Source organism: Mus caroli, chromosome 11, assembly GCF_900094665.2.
Source record: "Mus caroli chromosome 11, CAROLI_EIJ_v1.1, whole genome shotgun sequence".
Taxonomy (NCBI): domain Eukaryota; kingdom Metazoa; phylum Chordata; class Mammalia; order Rodentia; family Muridae; genus Mus; species Mus caroli.
Window position 1 is genome coordinate 79,509,155 of NC_034580.1, and position 25,752 is coordinate 79,534,906.

At 39.6% G+C, this 25,752-nt stretch overlaps 1 protein-coding gene across 9 annotated transcripts in view; it reads left to right on the top strand.

Annotated features, from left to right (window-relative positions):
- The window catches only part of Acaca (acetyl-CoA carboxylase alpha), a 271,901-nt gene that overhangs the window by 138,577 nt on the left and 107,572 nt on the right, over positions 1-25,752 (top strand). For 8 of the 9 annotated variants that reach the window (XM_029483172.1, XM_029483174.1, XM_029483176.1 and 5 more), the window contains 6 exons: positions 4,292-4,416; positions 10,538-10,651; positions 11,798-11,911; positions 12,885-12,974; positions 14,423-14,541; positions 24,296-24,319. In XM_029483172.1, coding sequence (XP_029339032.1) covers positions 4,292-4,416; positions 10,538-10,651; positions 11,798-11,911; positions 12,885-12,974; positions 14,423-14,541; positions 24,296-24,319 — 586 coding nt within the window. The remainder of the gene's footprint in view (positions 1-4,291; positions 4,417-10,537; positions 10,652-11,797; positions 11,912-12,884; positions 12,975-14,422; positions 14,542-24,295; positions 24,320-25,752) is intronic. The other variant, XM_029483171.1, reaches the window with a different exon arrangement.

Here is a 25,752-nt window from a genome sequence, read left to right on the forward strand (position 1 = left end):
AAAGAAATAGAAGGCACAAAATATTTGCCAGATGAGATACCAAGGTTTACTATAAAGCCATATTAGTTAAGCAGCTGTGACATTTGTGGAAGGACAGACTTATAGATGAAACACAACTACCAGAATCCGTACGCTTGCTACTCATTGCGTGATACAATGGGCATTGTGATCATGAGGAAAGGTAAGCATCAGTAGCAATACCAAGACAATGAACCCGACATTCGTACCTCATTTCAGATGCTCAAAACCAGTTTCAAGTCAAGTAAAGACTTAAATGTTTATCAAAAAGGCAAAAGTATGACATTTTAGGATATCCTTAAAACCGCAGGATAGGAGGAGTTCATCGAACTACAAACAGGAAGCACATCATATACAGGAAACAGCTGATTACTTCTGTCTGTTCCAGAATTTCTGTTCATTCCATGTACTGTTGGGAGGCAGAAGCAGGTGGATTTTTGAGTTCAAGGCTAGCCTGGTCTACAGAGAATTCCAGGACAGCCAGGTCTACACAGAAAAACACAGAGAAACCCTGTCAATAAATAAATAAATAAATAAATAAATAAATAAATAAATAAATAATCGAGAACATGGGCCACAAAGTAAAGAGGAGATACTTATAGTATTTATATCTGCAACAGGATTAGTACTAGTACGTAAAAGGCAATCAAATAGATAAATGGGCAAAAGAGAGTAAAAGATATTTCACAGAAGAGAAAGCACAAATAATCCATAAACTTCAAGAAAATGCTTGGTCCCATTACCAATCACAGAAATAGGAGCCCAAATCACAGATTTTACAATCACATTGTCATCTTACACTGCCTCTGGGAGTGGAGTGCAGATGGCATGATTGCCTCAGGAAACTGCATGTCCATATTGAATAAGTCTTTCATAATGCTGAGTTTTTAATTACGCTCTTTACTAGTAGTCTTCCTCCAAAATATAAGGCCTGTTGGTTTCACTAGTGGTCATAGTAGAAAAAACAGAATGAAAGAAAGAAAGAAAGCAAGCAAGCAAGCAAGCAAGCAGAGGGAAAGCCTCTATATACAAATAGAATGGCCTTTTGAATTCTAGGATCTTCACAGTGGAATATTGATATATCAGTGATAAATGTAAAGAGAACAAAAGAATAATTATTATAAATTCACCTGAGTAATTATTTCTGAAGAAGAATACATAGCAGGTCACTTGGGAGACCGAGGCAGGAAGATTGCCAAATTTAAGGCCAGCGTTCGACCAAATACTGAGAAATGCCTGTTTAGAAGAGGGGGTTTGGAGATTATGACTGGAGAGACGGTTCAACAGTAATAGCACTTACTGCAGAGTCACAACCGTCTGCACCTCTAGTTCTAGAGGGTCCCACACCTCTCCTCTCCATGCTGAGCTTCTGCATGCATGTGGTGCATAAGTACATACAATAAAATTAAATTAATCTTCTTTTTTCCCCTGGCTTTTCAAGACAGGGTTTTTCTGGGTAACCCTGACTGTCTTGGAACCGGCTCTCTTGAATTCACAGAAATCTGCCTGCCTCTTCCTTCCAAGTGCAAATGCCACCACTGCCTGGCTAAAGTAATATTCTTTTTTTTTTTTTTTGGTTTTTCAAGACAGGGTTTCTCTGTGTAGCCCTGGCTGTCCTGGCACTCACTTTGTAGACCAGGCTGGCCTCGAACTCAGAAATACGCCTGCCTCTGCCTCCCGAGTGCTGGGATTAAAGGCGTGCGCCACCACGCCCGGCTTTCTCTCTCTCTCTCTCTCTCTCTCTCTCTCTCTAAAAGCTGAGTTTGATAGTGCATACTTGTAATCTCAGTACTTGGGAGGCTGAGGCAGGAGGATCTTGAAAAGATTTTTTTTTAAATATATAAAATACTGAAACAGCATTTCAAATTTTAGTATGTATTTTATTATATATATGTATGTGTGTATGTATATATATACATATACATATATACACACATATATGTGTGTGTTTGTATATACACACACATACACATATATATATACATATGTGTATGTGTGTGTATATGTATATATATAAAATATAAACATAAAGTTTATGAGGTTTTATTGTTTTATTCCTGGGCTAGAGAAATGGCTTATAAAAAATAAGTGTTTAAAAAGAAGAATAAAACATAGAGAGTTGGCCCAGTGGTTAAGCATACTGACTCCTCTTCAAGAAGAGCTGGGTTCAATTCCTGTACTCACATGGCAGCTCACAATCACTTGTAGCTCCAGTTTCCCAAGATCGTATGCCCTCTTCTGGCCTCTGATGGCATTGCATGCATGTGGTGTACAAACACATGGCAATCAAAACATGCCATACAAATAAGATAATTTAAGAAAAGATTTATTTTTATTTTATAAGGGAAATAATGTGTGTTTGAATGTATGTATATGCACGTATACATGCCTTATGCCTGAAGAGGTCAAAAGGGGGTATCCCATTCCCCCTGGAATTAACAAATGGTTGTGACCTGCCATTTGGGTGCTGGGAATCAAATCCAGGCCATCTAGAAAGGCAGCCAGTGAGCTTAACCACTGAGCCGTCTTCCCTCCTCTTTTCTCTGTCACAATTAATACTTATTTTTAAAGTGACTACTTGTTATTTTTTTGTTTTGCTTTTGTTACTGTGTCCCCTCACCTCAGGTAAATATGTTCTTTTTATCCCTCCCCCTTAATAATTACTGTTGCCCCAGTGTATTTCTTTTCTCATTGCAAAGCCGAGTCTCAGTGGGAGGAAATACAGGACAAGAGTTCTTTTTTTCTTTTTTCCCCTGCAGTGCTGGAGATTGAACATGCTAGGTGACTGCGCTACCATTCAGCTACATCTCTAGCCTAAGGGCAGCCAATTTTTAAACACTTTCCATTTTATCAGAATTGGATCTTTTATTAGATTGGCTGTTTTCTAACTAGTATATTTTAGTGTTTTTCCAAACATACTAGTTTCATTTTGAAAAATACTGTTTATGTTAATTTCTGATACTTAAAATAGATAAGTTAGGGTTGGCCTGGACAAATGTTATTCTAGGAAAATGCAGTGATGTATTTTAAACATTAATGTTTTATTTTGTAGTTTAACATAGAATCTAAGTGGAATGATAATCCTTTCATATTTTTGTGATTTCATAAAATTCTAGACCACAAAAATGCAAGCACTAGTTTTTCCTTTCTTGGAAATTTAATCTACAGCCAAGCTATTTTGCAAAGACCCATGTTTCCCTTACATCTACCACAGATGTGCTGTGGAATGCCGGAGGTTTGTCTATTGCTGAACAGTTTTCCTGCCCAGCATTAACCTGCCTCTGGCCTTTACAGAAGGCCAGCAGGCACCAGACTGTACTTCCTGCAGCCTTTTGCACATTGCAAGGCTCAGCGTCACGTATGCCATGGTTTGGATTTGGAATTCCTGGGCCTTGCTTGCTTTTTCCTGGAGATACAGTAGAAATATTGATTTCCAATATAGCAGGCACACTTATGAATACTGATAAGTATGATTTCTTAGCTTAAATAGTGCTTAGCAGTTAGGGTGGAATGCTCTCAGTGCGTCAGAGTGAAACCAGATGCTCAAGCTTACATAGACCTCAAAGGTCGACAGGATTCATGCTTTCAACATTTATGTGTGAACACATTGTATGTGTGTGGCCTACATGTATGTGTGTTCCTGTGTGTGGGTGTGTGTATCTGTACAGGTGTGAGGACAACTGCTGGTCAGAAATGCCATTCACTTGTTTTGATCCAAGGTCAGATTAAATGGGCCTGCCAGTGAGTTCCAGAGATCCTGGTGTGTCCATCTCTCCAGCTCTGGGATTAGAAACATACACCACCATGCTGGGCATTCTTCTGTGGGTCCTAGGGATCATACTCAGGAGGCAAGCACTGTACCTGCTGAGCCTTTAAGCTGGCTCTTTAACACTGACTCTTTAAGCAGCAGAACCCTCCTTTTTGAAGGAAATTATTCCAGGAGAACAAACAAGGTCATGAAGAGAAAAAAGTGGGATTGGAGTCCCATCCGTCCCACTTTTATTTTAAAAGCACATCCCACTCCCTTTTAACTTTTTAAATAAAATCAAGACCCAGAGAGGTTAAGTGACTGGCATAGTGAATGGAGAGTAGAGCTTGACCTTGAACCCAAGGTTATACCTGGGTCCTAATGACCCCTGGCCTAAAGCCCTTCAAACAAAGGTGTTTCTTCTCACTGTTTATCAACTGTGTGCATGCATTAAGAAATAACCAGTTAGTAAGGATGCGGCTTCATATGTACATGGTGAGGACCAGTTTTCTTTATCACTTGTAGGCCACTACGACAAATGTGTATTCGCCCTTCGGGAAGAGAACAAAAGCGACATGAACACTGTACTGAACTACATCTTCTCCCACGCTCAGGTCACCAAAAAGAATCTCCTGGTGACAATGCTTATTGTGAGTATCCAGTTTGTTTCTCAAACTTGTACAACTGATTGATGTTCTGCAAAGTGTGTGTGTGTGTCTATGTGTGTTTGTCTGTGTGTCTATGTCTGTGTGTGTGTCTCTGTTTGTGTGTGTCTGTGTGTGGGTTTGTGTGTGTGTGTGTCTGTGTATGTGTTTGTGTGGCTGTCTCAGAAGGAAAGCTGCTGTCTTTTATAATGATGGTAAATGAGCTTGGGCTGCAGTTTAGCCATTGCTGGATCCACCCAGTGGATGACAGGAAGGGACTGTTCTGCATAGAATGTGTATAAGAACTTAGTTCTCTTGTACTTAGAAATGGCTGACCCATGTTTCTGTTGTCAACATCATGGCGGCTCTGGAATGCAGTTTCCTCTCACCAGTGTGCTGCTCCATTTTAACTCTTGCAGGTATCCAGCAACACAAACACTGGCTATCATGTCAGAAATTAAAAAAATGGGAGAGATTTAGTATTGTTCCTCTCCCTCCAAAAAATAATTAAATGCATATGGCATCTTCTTTGATTTACATGAAAGCCTATGCTCTTGTAGCTATGACTCTGTTCATTTGTCTCCATATCTGACTAATACATGAAGGAGGAATGGAACTGGCTCCCACGAGCTGGGCTGAGTGGCCTCTAACGCTGGTGGGAGTTTGCAAAGTGGCACGTTTTCATGTTGATTTCAAGTTCTCCACTCCTAGTTCTTTCTGGCTAAGCTTGTGTTTGGAGTTGGGGAACAATAGGAATGTTCTTAGAGGCCCTCCTCCACCATCCCATGAGGCCTGCTGCTTGCTTGGGACTGAAGTACAGCTACTCTCTGAGCTCCCTTTCCCAGCCCTTTGCAGATGTCATTCTTGATACTCTTACGTCCATCATTTCTTCATGGAGGGGAAAACCCCATATAAATCTTGACTGCCATTTTTATATAATCCCCCAAAGTGAAAGGAGATGGTCTTCCTTACGTCTCTGGTTGATAGCAGTACAACTCATTCAGCCCTCTCTCTGCCTCCTGGTTGGCTCTATTGGATATAACGTTTTATAGGTAGCCACTCTAAGAAACGTGTCATTATAGGAAGAGTTCATTACCTTTGCTACCCGGAATGGCTGCCTGGTGAGGAAACCAGGTCTTTGAGGGGGTGGGGATATTGCCACAAAGGACTATTTTAACTTCCCCATGAGACAGCTTTCTGCAAAACAGTTGTATAACCTAGAGCTACTTGCTGTTTATTTTCCCTCGGAAATCCTACTTTCTTTTTCAAATTTTAATGCAAGGATTGTTAATTCTCACTTGGAGGAAGCCAAGACTTTGTGGCAGAAAGGGGTAATGATTAGAGGTGGAAGGATCTGCCAGTATCAACCAAAATGGGGCTGGAATTTGCCTTTATAGGGAGCTAATTATGGCAAATTTTTCATCTTATTATGATTACCTTTTTAAGAACTTAACAGTTTTCTGCACTAAAAATAGACCAAAGCCCAGAATCCTTGGAGCAGCAGAAGAGTAATGATCGTCCAGGACTGTCGCTGGGTTTCTTAAATTCTAATTTGTAAGATATAGGGGCTCGGCTCGCTCCTTTTGCGGAGTGATTGTAAGTAACGCTTGCCTTAAGAATCTCATTATTGGAACACGGAGCCATATTTCCTCTGAGAATTCTGGAGTAGCTTTGAGCCGGGGCTGTTCATTTCTCAAGTAATCACGCTGGTGTGATGGAGAGAGAAAATGGCAGCTGTTCGGAGCTCAGGCCTTCAATTTTCTTCAGAGTCCAGTCACTCAAGTGTGTAATTACACGGGGGTGCTGCAGAGGCGCTGGGCCCTGTCAGAGAACTGGTTTGAGGCTTTGCTTGCTGCTTTTGCCAGTCAGGACAGGCAGAAGCCAATGGGACCCTGACTTGCTGCTGCTTTTACCCCCACCTTGTCATCCTGATTATTTCTTACCTGCACAGATAGTGCCCCAACTTTCTTCCTAGCAGGCTGTGCCCTGGAGAAACAAACGGGCTTCCAGTGTCTGGAATGACTAGCGTGGATGTGGTAGAGGCACACTGGCAGCTGGATTTACCCGTTTCTTTATTTTAGTTTCTTCACTTCTTGTTACCCCCTCCACCCCCCCCCAAAAAAAAAGAAAGACAAAAGAAGACTCAGTGAGCACAGTAGTACTTATAGTCCTGTTTATCACCTATTTATTTTCAAATATTAATTATCTTCACTTTATCTTGAGGATTTTGAAATTAGGAAATTAATTGATATGACTGAGTCAGGGCCAGCTAGCAGTGACATAGATAAGGGAAAGGTTCAGATGGTGTCCCTTTTTAATCTCGTACTTCTGAATACCAGGCATATTTTCCTTTTTGATTGCGACCAGCTGCTCCCCTCCCCCACATCTGCATTAATGAGAGTCGCCTGTAAGAGGCATTTGAGTCCTTAGGCTTCCTCTTTGCAGGTATTACTGTCTTTTGCAGATGTCACTGGGACTTGGTAGCATTTCACTTCCCTCAGCTTGTATTCTCTTCTGGTCACCTTTCTCTGCTTACCCTGCTCTCCTGACTGATGGTTATGTGCCCAGCATTCCATCTCTGCTTCCTACAAGTAGAGATGTGGATGCGGTACTTGGCTGAGCTAGAAGATGACTTCTGGGCCTTTGAACCTAAAGGAAGGAATCAAGAGAATCAAGTTGCTCCAGTGGAGAGGTGCGGTGGTCCCCTGCAGTTGTTAACATATGTTGCATAGTGCTAACTTGCCCCAAGGATGGCTAAGCAAATTTCTGTTGAGGAGACTTCTCCACTGCTTTGCCTTTGTCCACAGGAACATGGTTTTACAAGTCATGCTGTATGGGATTTGATTCAGACAGAGCATAGAAAATGTAGACCAGTTTCTTTCCTTCTTTCTTTTTATCATGGGTGCATGTAATCTGTCCAGTATATAAATACAAAGAAAAAGCTTTTTTAGAAATGTCATTTAATAAATGTTCGGCTTTATTTCTGTTGTTCTAATAAAATGTCTGAACAAAAAGCAACATAGGGTACAAAGAGTTTATTTTAGCTTTCAAGTCCAGGCTAAATTCCATTACTGTGGAGAAGTCAAGTCAGGAAGTCGCTAGTCACATCACATCCTCAGTCAAGAGCAGAGAGAAATGCATGCATGGCTCTCTTGCTTGTCTGTGCTCACCTTGATTTCACTTTTACACAGTTTAGGACACTGCCTAGGGAATGGTGCCACCCAGCATAGGCTCCATCTTCCCACATTAAGGTAAGACAGCTCCCCTCAGCTATGCCATAGACAAGCCCTGTGTGGACAGCCCCTCGCTGAGACACTTGCTAGGTGACTGACCCTAGGTTGTGTCAAATTGACACTTTAAGCTAACAATCACACTGAATAAAGGTGCTTTTGGTAATCGATTGATAAACTTACAGTGTCTTTGTCAGGAGGAAGCCTTACTCAGCTGAATGATAGGTAGTAAATGTCTCTATCCAACGTCTATTCCTTCTGTTTTGAATTGCCTTTCTTGGAGCACGTAATATTTAACATGCTAAAATCAAACTGGACTCTGTTGGGCTTTCTGTCAATTAGTTATGTATCTTTGGCTATGGATTGCCACTTTAAACATATTTATTGTATTTCTGCAGCTCTAAAATATTCCTTAGCAAACATCTAAGATGAGAATAAAAGCAAGAAATAACTGTTGTACCATCTTTTTTTTTTTTTAAGATTTATTTATTATATATAAGTACACTGTAGCTGTCTTCAGACACACCAGAAGAGGGTATCAGATCTTATTACAGATGGTTGTGAGCCACCATCTGTAGTTGCTGGGAATTGAACTCAGGACCTCTGGAAGAACAGTCAGTGTTCTTAACCACTAAGCCATCTCTCCAGCCCCTATTGTACCATCTTGACCATGGGTGACCAGTATTTTTCACTTTGGTCTGCAAATTTCTGTAGATGACTTAGAGTTAACTGGTTATTTAAATGAACTTTTTTTTTCTGTTGGTTTTAGGGTTTCTTTTTGTGTTGTTTTGTTGTTTTGGAAACAGATCTGCTGACGTGGTTGCCCTCTAATGGCATTGTTACAAAAATAACAAGATTGGAGGTATAATCTTGGGGTGTCCTATTACCCAAAGAGAGCTTGGACAGAATGTGTCTGGCAGCCTGCTGCACATGGCACTTAGCACGAGTGGTTCTTGAGAACACTGATTGCTTCTTTCGGGATCTCAACACTATGTCTGGACCAAGGCCAAAAGAATGTTGATATTTTATTATTGCTAATCTTTTTTCCAAGTCTTAATGGTGATAATGAAAAAAATGATATTTGAGGGGCGGGAGGCACTCAGTTAAGAGTACTTGTTGTTCTTGTAAGGACGTAGGTTCAGTTGACCACTTACCAACTTACAACCATCTGTAGCTACAGATATTTGAATGGAAACTTGTAAGTTAGGAAAAATGAATACAAATAGAATTCTATCCAAACTATATTTGATTTGGCCTCTGAGGAAGTTTGGCTTTTGTGCTGTGTTATTGAGAGCCTTGGAACACTGTCAACCTGTAGTTGTGAATGAATAATTACTTCATTTTTTTGTTATTTTCCCTAAATCTCCACATTCTTTCTCTGCCCACCCTCCATCAGATGCTGTCTTCCCCTAGCCTCTTTCTTATTCCCTTTCTTTATAATGAAAAGAAACATGACTTTTTTTTTAAAGGTTTATTTTTATTTATATACACAGCTGTCTTCAGACACATCCCAGAAGAGTGCATTGGACCCATTACAGATGGCTGTGAGCCACTATGTGGTTGCTGGGAATTGAACTCAGGGCCTCTGGAAGAGCAGTCAGTGCTCTTAACCACTAAGCCATCTCCCCAGCCCAAGAAATGTGACTTTATGTGTTTTGTGTGCTTTGTTGTTGTTGGGTTTTTTGTTGTTGTTGCTTTTGTTTTTGTTTTGTTTTTAGGTTAGAACATGGTTAAGGGCTTATTCACTATCAAAAAATTTTGCAGGTCAGAGAGGCAGCTGGCTTTATTTCAGACATTAGCTTTCGTGGCTGTTGGACCTTAGTCCAGTCATTTGCAAAGTTCATGAATTGTTACTTTCCCCAGACAGAACACTTACATGTTTTGAGATCCTTCTGTGGGCTGTTCTGATGACTGAAGTTAACTTCCCCAGACAGGAATGTTTTATACATTGTAGGGGCGTTAGGAAAGGAAAAGGACTGGGATTGGGAAACTTACTTTGGACTCTACCCACTCTTAGCATCTATATTTTGCTTCTGTCTTTTTATGATCTTGCCTCTGCTTATTACTTGTTCACAAAAGATGAGACTGAGTCAGAGTTTCTCTTCTTCGTTTATGCTTAGGATGGGAAGGTGAAGATCTTTGGTATTTGCCTATGTGTTCAACAGAATCCTGGACTTATTTTTACTTCAGTGTCAGCTTTTATTTTATTCACTCAGCTGGATAAAAACAATACTTTTACTTCCTTAAATATAAATTCTGGGTTTTGTGATGGTGGACAATTGAAGTAAACCACTGATTGGTTTGTGGTAAGAGATCTAGTGTTAGAAATCATTTTCTTATGATCTTGAGATGCCTTCTTCCTAGCATAAGGGTGTTGAATAGTCCAAAAGTATTTGCTTGTGACTTGAGAAGTTTTAGGGATTTTGGAAAAGGTGTTTGGGAAATGCATATCTATTCCAGAAGTCCGTTGTTGCAGTTGCTGCTGTTGTTGGTATGGCATGGTTTCGTTTTGGCTTTTATGAGTCTGTGAGTATTTTTGCCTACAAGCTTCCCTAGTATTCTTGGAGTTCAGAAGAGGGGGTCAGATTTCCTAGAAAACCAAAATTGGGTCCTCTGCAAGAGCAGAGAGCACACTTAATAGTCCTGTGCTTTCACTTCTGTGATAAAGTCTGGACAGGGACAAAGAGAGTCTCCCTGAGATGAGAAAAGGTAAGTATGGTACAGAAATTCTTCCAGAAATGGCTGATGGTCAAGAGAAGGGGGAAGGAGACTGAAGAGCTGCCAACAGTGCTGAGATGCAGCTCAGTGGCAGATGTATTTCCTCTCCCTCTCTCCTATTCTGCGCCTCAGTTCTTTGTGCTATAAGTTTATGTGTTCCTTTCCATATTAACACTTAGGATCAGTTATGTGGCCGGGACCCTACACTTACTGATGAGCTGCTAAATATCCTCACAGAGCTAACTCAGCTCAGCAAGACCACCAATGCTAAAGTGGCGCTGCGCGCTCGTCAGGTAAGAACAGCTGCTGGTCATCTTGAACGGGTGATATTTGGGCAGTTCTAGACACAGTGCACTTCACAGAGATCATGCAATGTTTTCATGTGAGAAAGCATTATTTAAAGACAAAGGACATGACTAATGTTGAATTTCTAACCTAACAAAATACTGGTATTGTTCCCCGTCTTCTCTGCAGCCCTCACTATAGTCATGAACCAGGGTCAGGTGGAGGAAAGGAAACCGAGGGAAGGAAATGAACTCAGTATTTTTTACTTCCCAAAGGGATCTTAGAAACAGATGAAAAGGTATAAGTATATAGAAAACAATCAAGTGTGGAAAGCAAAAGATAATGACATGAATCTTAGGCTCTAGCAATCGGAACAGCCCCAGAGAAGTCCAGTTAGCCTCACCCTGTTGTCCTCATTTCCATTCCAAAAGGTTTCTGCAGGGAAGCTGAGAGCTGGCACTCCCCTTGTGTTTTCATTGCCTGGGCCTTGACAGGGACACAGCATTTGAAGCTGTTCAGTGACCTTCTGCTTTCTCTACAATTGTATCCATGTCACTGAACTCTTCAAAGTTATTGAACCTCTCAGTGACCCGCTGAGGATATTCAGGTCCTACTGACTCTGTTTGTTTGTGACACTGCTTTTGCGTTCTGGCCCTCACATGCATCAGTGTTAGCTCCTGATGCAGTCTCTTTGGTGCTGAGTACCTGGGGCTGTCAAAGCAGCTTTTCCTTCCTTTCTACTGCAAAGTTGCAGAAGGCTAGCTATTCTGCATCCACCTTCCCCACAGCTGCTCCCTGCCAGACCTGATTCCCAATTAACAGCTAGTCATGCAGTCCCCAGGACTAGCAGCTTTGCAAAGGTAAATCACATGCACTGATAGAACTTGATTGAAGCTGTTTGTTCTCCCTTCCCCCCACCCCTATGGGAAATTGTCCACAGCGCAAATCATGGTGAGAAGCAACTGAGACTCAGTACACGGTGGCCCTGACTTTATGCTACAGGACCTAGAAGTTGTTTTACTTGGTCTCTGTTTTATCTTTGATGCCTGCACTTACAGATTTATATTTATTGCCTTTGTATCAGGTGGCTTAATAGGAGCCTAGAATAATCACCCCCCGAGGAACTTATGCCTCTTATTTTGCCTTCACTCTAGGTTCTTATTGCTTCCCATTTGCCATCATATGAGCTTCGCCATAACCAAGTAGAGTCTATCTTCCTATCAGCCATTGACATGTATGGACACCAGTTTTGCATTGAGAACCTGCAGGTATTATAATGGCTCCTTTCTACCACTTTACACTCCTGTCTCTTTTATTCCCATAAGCATTGTTCAGTTAAAGATTTAATAGATTAATTTTGACTTGTATGTCATGAAATTTCATTCCTTGAATTTTAAAAATGATTTATGTTTATGGTTTTCTTTTTTTTTTTTTTTTCGTAAAAATGTTGCAGGATCATAGCTTAGCCTTAAGAATCAAATGAGCCTTCTTCGATAGAAGTGTCTTATTGAAGTCTCTATCTTTTGAAAACATTTTACACCAGAATTAATTGGCAGCATTATTTGATTTCTGGTGCTTGAATCAGATGTGTATATAGACATGGTTGTTCCTCTTCTAGAGACAAAGCTATTTAAATATCATTTAACTTTAATTTTATTTAAATGCTTAGTATTACACTGTATAAAAAGCCAATTTTATAAAATTATTGGGTAATTTTGCTACAAATGAAGGACTTCAACTATTTTATAAATAACATCATTTTCTCAGGGGGGGCCTTTGTCTTTTCCTAGTGGGAAACCAGAACACTGCTATTATGACTGGCCACAGGAAGGCCCGTGCTTTCTGTAGGACTCCTCCTAGGGAGCCTAGAAGCTGAGAGGGACCTTTTTAATTATGTGGTTCGTAGTTGATACCTAGGGTTTCCATTCCCTTTCAAGCCTGGGATTTCTGACAGTGGAGTCTTAGGCAGTATTTAGGAAGTACAAGTAGAGGTCCGAGAGGATAATACTCATAAGCACATATATATATATATATATATATATAGGCATATTATTGGTATATTTCAATAAACAGTTCTAACAGTTTTACATGTCTAACCAATATAATCCTCAAGGCAGCCCTGTGGGACAAGGTGTTATGTTCTCCACAATAGCTCAGGAAGGAGAACCAGAACCATGATGCTCATTCACCAGCACAATTCTTAGATCTTACTGAGAACGTCAATATCCTTTTGCCTTCCAGAAACTCATCCTCTCGGAAACATCTATTTTCGATGTCCTCCCAAACTTTTTTTACCACAGCAACCAGGTGGTGAGGATGGCAGCTCTGGAGGTGAGTGTTGGATTGTTACACGGCCTTTCCATGGCTTTTATGTCTGTTCCGCTGTCAGTTCTTTTCTCTTCCTCTTTTCTTCTGAAATGCTGAATGCTCAGAGTCAGGTGCTTTAGCTGATGTTTTATCTGCATTCATTGCCAGCTTCTGGGTCAAATAATAGGGAAACGGCTGCCAGGTTTTCCAATAGTCTATTCTGTCCAGGTACTTGGATTTTTCCATTTTAGAAAGAGTTAAGACTCACAGTAGCATAAGTGAAAGCTGTATGGTTGATCCCCACATATTACTGTACCGTTTTGTTACTAGAGCCAAATTTTACTTCTGTCATGTTTAATGAACTGCGGTTTGGATGCTTTATGTTTTCATCTAACCCTACAGCTGCTTTATAAAGTTAAAAACAAGTAAGCAAGCAAACAAACAAACGAGGCTGTGAGGTCAGGGGACTTGCCAAAAAAACACATATTAACCAGAGGAGTTTGCATTTGGTCAACTTGACTCCAAAGACTTCTGCACCACAGCACACCACCTCATTAAACGCAAAAACTGCAGACCCTGAATGATTTCTTAACATTGTCAAGTAGATATATTTTGAAAGTTGGAGGGAGATGTGTTTTCAATGATTTCATGTAATAGAACATCACATAGTCTGTTGCTAGCTTTCTCAGATAATTTTTATTTGTATTCTGTGGGTAAAATGTAAAGTATCAGATATTTGAAATATCTTGGTGTTTTTCCAGGCTTTCATGTCGTCTAATGAGACGCCTCCTTCTGTGCCTCTCATGCTGACAGAACCTCATGTAGCATTGCATGTGCTTGGCAAACTGAACATGAAGTTTGGAGGGGGGGGTGCTGCTGGGTTTTGCAGAGATGCAGTCTGTTGCAGTTTCTTAAGTACTGAATCAAGTTAGTGAGTTTGAGTTGTGTCACGCCTCCTGCTTTTACATATGGTTGAGGATAGAAATGCTTCAATACTAACCTGGAGCAGTGAAGATGGGTGGAGGGGTATAAGATAGATAAAAAGTTGACCTTGACAATGATTTTCTGTTTTCCCTCTTAATTCCTCAATGTAGCCTGGAATCAGCACCTCTTACTTTTCTTGCTAATCTTCTGTTGGAATCATTATGTTAATAAATTAGTAGTTATGATTCTGTATGGTGTCTTTTGCTAAAGATAAAAACCTCCAGTGTTTAGGGTAATAGGAAAGGTTTGCCATGCCCCTGGGTATCCAGCAGGTGCTGCCTTGTTTTCATTTTATTTCACTGTAGTTTGAGTCATAGGTAAAATATTAAAACCCCAACTTTAACAGTTGTTCAGGGTCTTGCACCCTCTTACCTCACCCCAAACTGCCATCTTGGTAACAGATGCGTCTTTTCAAGATGTCCTTGGGGCAGCCATTGTCTTCATTTCTGTTTTTGAAGTGTATTTACTGAGGATTACTTTCTAACCAGGTGTATGTTCGAAGGGCTTACATTGCCTATGAACTCAACAGTGTACAACACCGCCAGCTTAAGGACAACACCTGTGTGGTGGAATTTCAGTTCATGCTGCCCACATCCCATCCAAACAGGTGAGTTGAGCTGGCACATGCACCTGAGCTAGCTGGTGACCTAGTAAGGTACAGTTAAGAGCGGTACTAAATGCCAATTCCTTGATACTTATAGCAAGAAATGTAGGTAAACAAATGGGCAGACTTGAACAAACCCTGAAGGAGGTGCTTCTTGATACCTATGTCTTGATCTGGGGAGGTACAGTATGGTTTAGTTATGACAGATGGTCAGGGATATCTTGTTCATTCTTGCTTGTATATGTAATTAAAGAACCTCCTCCCTCTCCCCCTCCCTCTTTTCTTTCCTACCTTCTTTTTATTCCTTCTCTTCTTTCCCTTGAGCATTTGACTTGCCAGACCCTCCCTACCACTCTAAAATAAGGCAGTGGTTGAACAGGCAGCAACCTGTGTGCAAGTTCTGCTTTGGCCTACCCTTGTGCTGCCTGTGGGCTGGTCCACCTGAGCAGTCTTTGCCTCCCGTAACACTGACACCTGAATTTAGCAGTTGGAATTTCATCAGCCATTTTTTAAAAGTCATACTTGAGAGCCAGACTTCTGGAATATAAATTAATGACTTAATTGGCCATTTAGTTCCATTATTTTTCTTTCCCCAAGTCCTTTAAAATTACATATGTAAATTTGTTTTGCTTTGGGTTTAAAATGAAAATAATTTATCTATATACTTATTAAAAATATTCTGTGGCAATGAAATTCCAAGAACTCCAAGCCATACATATGTTCATCCCATCCTGTATTTTTATTGTTTTTAGTAAGACCACAGGAAATAAAAATACCACAGCCAATCATACCCTGCTCCTCTCCATTTCTTCTTTATTGCCTTGGTCCTTCGCTGGTGTTACAAACCACTATGTCTTTGGGGATCCTTCGTTATAGACATCAGAAATGGTTTTGTTCTGAATTGCCACTTCACCCAAAGCAATAGAGCCTTTCTGGAGACAAAGAAGTCTGTGCTGAGAGTTTTGGCCACTGGATGCCACTGTTGATCCAGCAGAGGTCGGTAGATGAACAGAGGCATCTTCAGGAAAAGTACGTCTCTTCTTTGTCTTAGATGATCCTTTCACTTTTCCACCTCAAAAAATGTCTTGTGGCTGGCAGAGAAAAGCATATATCCTTGATTTAGCAAGCATCTCTCAGTACATTTTTGCCTCCGTGGATTTCAGAATCTCATTTTCTAGAAGCGAATGGTTGTCCTTCATCGAGCAGCGAAGTACTTGTGGCACATATGGGCTCCACATCAGGTCTTCTTTCTTTTCCTGCATTCCTTGAATAATTGTAGAGAACTACATGCTATACTTAATGCTTTGTAATTCTCAAGACAACCTCCCTTTCTTCCTGCTTTTCTCCTGCCTCTTTCCTGTGGCAATGATTTGTAGTCAGCCTGCAGGGCTCCTCCTGACTTCCTTCCACATTGTTCCCCTGGTCTTTTGAATTGTTCTGACCCTATCTTACTTTTTACATTTATGTGTCTGTATCTGTGTGTGTAAAGACAACTTGCAGGAGTTGATCCTCTCCTTCCACTATGTAGATCTAGGAAATGAGCCTGGTCAGCCATCGTGCTTGGCTGGCCTTTATTGTCTGAGTCATCACAGTAGCCACATCTTTTACAATTTGAGTCTGTATGTCTAGTTTTGAGAAAAAAGTTGACTAGAAATTGAAATGCTTAACTGTTTCATTTAGAAGCCATACTCACCTTTCTACATAAAGGTCGTCAATCTTGTTTTATCCTGACATGGATTCAAAATATTTTTGTCCCTCCCAACATCCATAATGTAAATACCCCTATGGATAAAGGTCAGGTTTGAAAAGAAGTGTAATCTATAGATCCTGATGTTTTTCTTGATCTTGTGGGTAATATTAAAGCTGCAGGAATGTCATCACTATTAATAGAAGTAGTATTTCTATATCTATGCAGGTAAAGATAAATGATCTTTGTGAAAACCATAAAAACTGCTGGGAAGTGGCTTAGTCAGTAAAGCTCTTACCACACAAAGATGAGGACCCTAGCACCCACATTAAAGACAGGTACAAGGCATGCATTTGTAACCCCACGCTGAGGAGGAGGAAGAGACAGGCAAGCATGCGTGCACATACACACACCCCCAACCCTCAAGTCTATAAAATGTGTAAAATTTTTTAAGCTCTAGAGCCTTTTTTAGTTTATGATCAGATGATAACATTTGATCATGGGATGATATATTTAATTTCAGCGAAAATCTTATTCAGAAAGTTATAGATTTGCTACTTGATTTAACATTGGGTAAGATTTTATATTTGCATATATATATTTGAAATTATAAACATATTCTGATACCAGGTGATGTACTATAATTTAATTTTGATTTCTACCCAAAATCTGGTTTGATCAAAACTATCAGGTAAGTGCTCACCCCCCATGGAGCAGCCCCAGGCCACCCACAGTTTTGTCCAGTGCTCTACAGAGCTTGTAGTCTCTACAGCTTCTCGTTGAATAAATAAGCTTCACAATTTTATTTGCAGTTCTATCAAATTTTTGTTTGTTGAACAGGCTCTCACTATGTAACTCAGGCTGCCTGCCCCTCCCCCCTCCATTTCACAGTCCTCCTGTCTCAGTCTTGTGCCTGCTAGGGTTATAGTGTGGCCATTGTGCTTTATTTTAGTTGTATTATAGAGAATATAGATCAGAACCAGGCAAATAAAACATATGGAGGGAAGTGTGGGAGGGCTTCAGATGCAGCTTCTTTGTTCTTTTTCTGCGGAATCAAGGCACGCCACATTCTCAGCACATCAATGTGTTCACTAGCCAGGAAACTCCAACAAGCTTGTGTCAGGTTTTTATCAAGGTTTCATTTCATAGGCACGATTGAGCAAATCATAGGCCACATGAATGTACTCAATCTCTCCTCCCCAGAGGTCAGGTTAGCATAAAGCCGTAACCCTCTAACCACATAGTTGGTGTTTCTAGTGACTAGCTTCTATCTGGAGTCATGTGACCTCTTAGCATAAGCTCAGATAGGATGCATGAATAACAAAATACTCTCCCAGTGCTTGGGAAACTCCAAGGATTCGGAGTCTTTCTCCTGGCAGCTGAACAATGGCTGAAGACTTACAATAAGCCTGGTCACCTTTTTAAAAAGCTTAGCTAATTTTTCTAGCCTCAATATTTTTCTTTCATTCTGTTTTAAGGATTGTTAGAATTAAGGGGTACCTTGAAAATGCACACATTGGTATCCTGCCTTCCAAATTCTGATTCATTTTGGATTAGGGTCCTGTCAGTGACTGTAAACTTCCTCTGATATTCAGCACTATGTAGTAGAATCTAATTCAAACCATATACATAATTTTAAATTTCCTGTTAGCTACATTTGAAAGTACAAAAAGAAACAATTTTAATAAGTCATTTAAACCAGTAGATGTGAAATATCTTTTAAATATATAATAAAAATTATTAATGTAGTATTTTTTATTTTCTTATTCATACTTAGCCCTTGAAATTCAGTTAATTTTACCCGGGTAGCATGTCTACCAGCAACATGTCTAGTATTCATTCCCTAACCACATTCAGCTGGTTACTGCCATACTATTCAGCTCAAATCTAGACCAAAATTTAATTAGAACAATAATATTGAGTCCTTTTGTTACATTTATGGTATAGTCCCTAGGAGAGAGGAAGAAAAACACCTCTTAAGTTGCTATTATTAGTAGTTATAGGAATTATCTGTACCAGATGCAGATTTACATTATAATATTTTACACATGCTTCAATAATTACTGTCAAAATAGAAAATATACATATATAGAGAATCATACATATATCAGTGCAAAGCAGATTATAACCCTTTCTCCCAGTTCCGGTTAACACAAATTCTCTGGGAAGAAAATGTTTTGGGGACTGGTATCGTTTTGAGACAAATTCTTAACTACAGCCTAGGTTGGTCTGCAGCTACGATATAACCACGGATGACTTTGATCTCTAGATCCACCTGCGGGATTGCAGGAGTGTACCTCCATATCTGGCTTGAAAATATACATTTTATATAACCAGTTACCTTTACATCTTCTTTCTAGTCCTAGATTTATATTGTTCAGCACTTGGTTAGGAATGTCTTTGTAAGCTGCCATAGCTAACAGAACCATGGGGTTACCTTGTAGGATTCTCACTTCAGTTTTTGCCTGTTGATTTGACTTCCATAGGATGGTGCACGAGAACTTGGATCACTAGCTGTAACCCGACAGCAGCAGTGGGTGTTGTCGTTGTTGGTGGTTTGTTGTCATTTGTTTAGGAAAATGCAGATGTCTTTTGAATTGAAGGCCCATGTTTTGTTAGGACTTGTTTAGATTCTTGGAACATAGGCAAAAGTAGGTTTATAATGAGTAGGGCATCTCTGACCAAGAACAGATTCCCTTGTAGCACATTTGCTTAATTGGCTTACAAAGTTTCCATAGGCTTTTTTCCTCAAGATTCTATTTATTTTATTTTATGTATGCGGGTGATTTGCCTCAATGTATGTCTGTGTATCTTGCCCATGCCCGGTGTCCTCAGAGGCCAGAAGAGGGCATTGGATCTTCTGAAATCAGCATTATAGTGGTTGTGAGCCACCATGTGGGTGCTGGGAATCAAACTCAGGTCCTCAGAAACAACCACTGCCTGATCTGGAGTTACCTGTTTCTTCTCATTTCCTTCTCTTGAACAGTGGCTAATGAATAGTTAGAAACCTGTGACACATGTCTATTTTTGTATATTTCCTGCTTGTACTCTAAACCTTCTTAGAATTTAGATTTAATTGCTGTTGTATATAATTTTAAGTGTCAGTTTTTTACTGACCATTATCCTAATGTTTTTAATTTTGACGGTTTGTTAGATGATTTGATGTTAGTATTTCTCTTAACCTTGAACATATTTAATGTTCTTCAGTTACTCTGTGTAAGCTAATATTCTAAAATATAGATATTTTATACAAATTTATCTAAACCACATTATGCCAAATTCCAAATATAGATATTTTATACAAATTTATCTAAACCACATTATGCCAAATTGGTTTTTGACATAACCAAATTATGTCAAATTCTTTGACAGCATATGACTATATTATTAACAAACTGGGCGTACAAAATTTAAAACTCAAAATATATTTTGTATGTAACACACAGTAGTTTAACTTGGGCAATTTTTAAAACTTTTAATTGATTCGTCATTTATATAAGTATCAAAAGTTGATGTTGGAGATGGAAGTATATAGACTTGCTGTATATTTCTATACATATTTTATAATGGGTGAGGACCTATTGGTGTTTCCACCTATTTCTTAGATTCAAATTCATGCTTTGCTTTAGTTAAGTTGCAGTTCACCTTCTTTCCTGTTAGTTCCTGTAAATCTTCTTCATTTGTGTTAGACACTTTGGTTCAAGTACTATGCTTTTCTCAGGCCTTACATCCAGAAGAGGTCAGCTGTGCACTCTCCTGATAACACGTTTTGTTCATAGCTGGATTTAGTGGTTTGGCACCTCAGATGTTCAGCTGTTGTTCAGTGTTCTAAAGATCTTCCTTTTATTTGTGCAGAAAGTTAGAAATGAGAGGCTTCCCATGTGACTAATCAGCAACCTGTTTCCATTCTTGAGAACTTTGATATTCTCTGACATCCAGAGATTAGAATCGTCTTTTGGATAGTACTGAGATACTCAAAAGTCATCCAACTTGTAGGAGTTTTAGCAGTGGGAGCACTTGATTGTAGTTAGCAGGCTAGAATGAGCTATAAATAGATATAATCCTACAGTGCTTGTTTGCTTCATTCAGCATAGTCTGCTGATAAGATGCAAGCATCTGGCAGAAGAGAAGATTCTCAGCAGGTTTAAGTGCTTACCAAAGTGCTTTCCTGTGTCCATGGCTCAGCTTCCTGTCTCTGCTGTGTTATTTTGGCACTCAGGACTCGTAAGATTGGAGAGTCGAGTTTAAAGCTCTCAATATATCATTAGGGTTGCCCAAGGTCTCTTCTTGTCAGGAAAGACTAGCTGATTCCAGGGGGAAGGAAAAGCAGAATCCAGGGCACCTGTAAATCCCTGTAGTTTTGTGCTGTGGGTTTGTAGCTAATTATACAGCAGGCAGCAGTAATGTACTGTAACCCTGTTGGCATTCCTGTTTCAGGAATAGCACAGTCTTCCAGCAGAGCTAAGAAGGGGCTTAGAAGAGTCTGCAAATGAATGAGGCAATGATCATTTTATTGTAAACTCAAGCTTTGCAATGGAATCAGGGCATCTGAACGGCGAGGAGGTTGGGGAGGGAAATTCATGTTTCAGACATGTTTTACAGCTCTTGATTTGGATTCTTCTGCTGAAATACAGTCACATGAAGAGACCACCAGTGGTCACAGCCAGTTAAATTGCTCTCTCTTCTGTGGTACTGTTGTTACTGGCTGCTAGTAGGTTACTCAGCTGACCTCTTCTGTTTCTGCTTTGCTGCCTGATTTCAAAAGATTTACCCTGTACTGGTTCTCAGTCACAGCTTGATGTAACAACCATTGGTTGGTTGAATTCATCCCTGTGATTTTCATATAGGGTTCTTTTTGCGTTTTCTTTAACTTAGAAGACAAAATAGCCAGGAACATTTTTATATGATAAAAGATGTATGTAGGGCCATCTAAAATCAAGCAAAATAAAATTCAGCTGTAAAGGGTCGTGTACATGTTCAAAAAACTTTCAATTGCCAGAGAAGTTTGTGTTTGTTAAACTAAAAAGGATTCAGCTAGCACACAGCAGTTCTGACTTTTCATTCATGCAGGCATCCTCAACAGACTTGGTAGGCAGGTCAAAAAAATGAGAGGTAACTTAATGCAAGAAACCTCAGGAATCAAAAGATTCTCTTGTCTTTAAAGTCTATATTGTGTGGAATTCTAGCTTCAAATACAGAGAGATAAGAAAATATAAGGCGCAGTTTCTGGTTTGTGGCACCATAGAGAACAGTATCTTTGGAAAAGCTCTATCTTCTTGTTCAGTTGTCATATCTGTAAAATGGAACTAATTTAAATTGTTAAAGGGAGAGTGAATCCAGTAGTTACCAAACATAAATGAAAATGGCAACATAGTAAATCTGTTGAATATTTTAAACTGAAGAATTGAGAAGTTAATAATCCTTTTATGTACTTGAAAATATAGTTGATTGCCTTATCAAAGATGATGAATATACAGCTGAATGTGGTAAATTTTATTTTTAGCTTCATAAATGGAATATTTGATCCCCCCCTTTTTTTGTATAGGCTATGGATGTAGACCTCTAGTATCTTAAAATATTGTATAGTTGGCAGTGTTAATCAAATTCTTAAACTGTTCTATTAGCTCCTGTATAAAGTAAATATGGCTAAAAAAAAAGATTGATTTATTTATTATAACTAAATACACTGTAGCTGTCTTCAGATACCCCAGAGAGGGCATCAGATCTCATTACCGATGGTTGTGAGCCACCATGTGATTGCTGGGATTTGAACTCAGGACCTTCCAAAGAGTAGTCTATGCTCTTAACCACTGAGCCATCTCTCCAGCCCCCAGTTCATCTCTTTTGTGATCCCCAAATTCCTAGTTTGCCAATGAGGATAAATTGGCCAAGCTTGCCTCTCACATGATTGATTGACTTGAAGCCATTTTTTAAAATTAAATAACAATGTTAAGACTTCCTTCCTTCCTTCCTTCCTTCCTTCCTTCCTTCCTTCCTTCCTTCCTTTTTACTGCCTCCCACCTCCCACTCCCCGTATATATAGTGAGTACTTCTATGACAAAGCAGCAGGGGGCTCCCTATGAGAGCTTGAAAATTGCTATGGGGAAGAGCTATCTTTTGGTTATTAGCTGATGTGCTTTTTAATTTAGACCTTGTTCTTCTGAAAATTCAGCCTTCATCCTGTGAAGATGCCCCAAGAGGCTAGGGTAGCTATAGAAGTAATGAGTCTATTTTATTAAGAAGTTGGTTAACAGTTGACATTGTGCTGGTTTCTAAACTCTGCAAATCTAGATGAGTGGAGATAGAGATTGCTTCGGCTGCAGGTTTCTTCTCTCTGAACTGAGGTTCCTGATAAGAGAGTACAGATTCTTTAGGATCTTTTATATCACAAGAGTAAGGCACTCTGTATTCTTTTAACCATCTTCAGTAAGTTTTCTGTTCCACTAGAGTCATCTCTGCTGTAAATCTTCATATTTTTTATATTCTTGAGGGCCAAAAGCATTATAATTAAGAATTTCTCATGACTAAATCCCATTTTCCTCTAAGTGAGAACTCAAGGTATCCAGACAGTAAAGGTTCAGGGTTTGTACTCTAAGTAGCTCTTGTTGTCTTAGGAGTTCACTCTGGAACAGGTTTGACGCAAAGAGCATTGCTGATCACAAATCACATGAGGTATACAGTTTGTGTCCAGTGATATGCCACAGTCTTTTATTTATGTGGCCAGTTGAGTCTCTCCTGTTCCTTTCACTGCTGTGGAAAGTGCATCGTTTTCCTTCCCTGATCCTCATTCCCACACATCATCAATACCTCCCAGCGTGTCCTGCCCGTTAAATCTTCTGTGTGCCAGAAAACCCTAATAATGATTCAGTGCTGATGAAAGAATGTAAGAAGGTTAAAATACCAACCAACCAACCAACACCCTTACAGTACCCCTAAATTATAGGTGATATTCCTTTGCCATTTTAACATTGAAAGTAAGAGTTTTTGTCCGATTCATTTTATGTTTGGAAATGTCTGACATCAAAATTCTGAGAAATAGTTATAAATACCAAAGATAATAAAAGAGTCTTGCCTTATTTCCTCTTTGTGTATTTCAATCTATCTTTCTTTATTTTTTTTTCTTTTTCTGTTTTCTTTTTTTCAATGGTTTTTCAAGACAGGATTTTTCTGTGTAGCCTTCGCTGTCTTTGAACTCATCTGAAGACCAGGATGGCTTCAAACTCAGAGATGAACCTCTCTCTGCTTCCTGAGTGCTTACACCTCTACCACTGGGCTCAGTCTTTCTTTCATGAGTTTGACACTTTCTTTTTGAGGAAATTCTAAAACTAGTCAAAGTTACGTACCATTTTATTAGTGAAAGGCATAGAGTTTTCAAGCTAATAATAATTAAAAAGTTATCTTACACTCATTTAATTAAAGATATCAACTGTAACAAGGTTATACCAAACTACTAGTATAATATAGATTCCTTAGGATTTTCAGGGCCCTCCTGTGCCCTAGGATACATGCTGCCTTTCAGAGAGGAAAAGTGGGGCTAAATTTCAGGGGACCTGTATCACTGGATTCATTTCCTTATTTTTATTACATATTCCAGAAAAACAATAAGGCAGGAGGAGCTATGGAACCAACTTCTGATTTGTAATAGGAGCAAGGAATACTATAGACATTTTGTTTCAGGGGTCATATTTCATGTTTCAGGTTAAAGATAATGTGCCATATACTAAAGCTTGACTTTTTAACCAGTCTGTGTTTTACCACTACTCCACATCATTATTGTTGTTGTTGTTATTATTATTATTATTATTATTTTGTAATGAGAGTTATGTTTAAAAAATCCCTGGTGATACATCTGGACCCTTTCCTCAACAGCTGCTGTGGTGAGGTAGGTCAGGAAGAAGCCTCTTTGGAGGTACCCTGGGGGTTGAAGGGTAATGAGCACTTAATTATGTCTGCTGGTGCCAGAGCTGCTAAACTGGAGCTCCTGGTGACTGGTCTGTATCTACTCTGACAATTCTTTTATTATGGCTTTCACTAACCTATCAGTAACTAACTGTGGTTGTTTAATTACAGAGGGAACATCCCCACGCTAAACAGGTACCGTATATTTAGTTTCTTTTCCAATTAAAAGCACATCCCTCCCCCAACCCTGAAAAAACAACTTAGCATAGTGAAACATGGAAAAATATCATACTACAGTCAGCGAAGAAACCCTCAGCTTCCCCTTGGACATCCTGACTTACCCTTTCTGTTCAGAAAGCATGTCTTCAGCTGTTCCAAAAGTGTCAGTATGGCAGAGACCCCATTGAGCTCTGTGTGAGAGGGAGTGTGTTGACAGGCTATGTTCAGCGTTGCTGGCAACATCTTGCTGAGTTCTCATTACATTTGGGGCTTTCAGAGGAGAAACCCTTAAGATTATTCTTAGCCTGGCAAAACATTCTCAGTATTAGTTGGTCTAATTTGCTTCTCCTTTTAGAGGAGTAAAATTCCAGAAATAGCTGATCTCATGTTTCATCATTTTGTTAACTGTTTTTTTTTTAAGTGTTAAAGTGTTCCCATGATTTAAAAGTTCATTTTGTTTTATACCTGTAAGATTAATGTTGGAAAGGTGTATTAAGTTTTGTTACTTTGAGCTGTGTGAAGAAGTTCCCAAGCCAGTACAGTGCGAGTGGCATTTCAGTATGTGTTTTGCGTTTCTTCTGCTTCCTCAGCCAAGCAAGGTCACATGCAAGTTTGAGAGGACAGCAGTTTTGTTTGGACAGAATCCAGAAAGTGCTAGGGCAGTGACAAGTTGGTGGCAAACTCTCTGTAGAAGTGACAATATTTATAGGCTTAAATCTTTTCTCTCCTTTTAAAATACTAGTAACTAAAACAAATTATAGCCCTATAGCTCTATTAAAATGTGGAGAGAGGGGGGAGGGAGAGAAAGAGGAAGAGGAAAAGTATTTCTGCGTTGGTCTTCCCTCAGAGGGATGCTTGGTTCAGATCTGCCAACCTTAGCTGTTCTGGCCCATGAGCATAGAGATAGAGGGGAAACTGAATCTTGTATATATTTCCCATGGGGTTCTGTCAAGTGAAAAATATATTTAACCCCGTGTTTGCCACAATCATATTCTGTTAGCTTATTTAGAAGGAGTTCCTTCAAATATTATCTGGAACCCGTTGCCTCTTTCCTGTCTAATAATAGGTAGATGGAAAAGGTGCCTCACAAACTTGCTCATTGCACAGATATACTTGGTGATCCTAGAAGTCAGGATAATAGCATTTCTGAGTTAACACAGCTCAGAATCCCTGTTTCTAGTGAGCACCATGTGTAAGACTTGCTTGAAGTGTGCTTCATTTGTTTCATCCATGGTATCAATGGTTTCCTCTCTTATTCTGCCTTCTGTTTTCCAATACTATTAAATGATGAACTTCCTGTCCTATTGTCCTCATTACCAAGAGTAAAACCCTGGAGTGTCAGTCTCTTTAGTCTGTGTGAGCAGTATCCTCACCTTGCAAAGCATCCTTGTATAAACAGGACTTGCAGT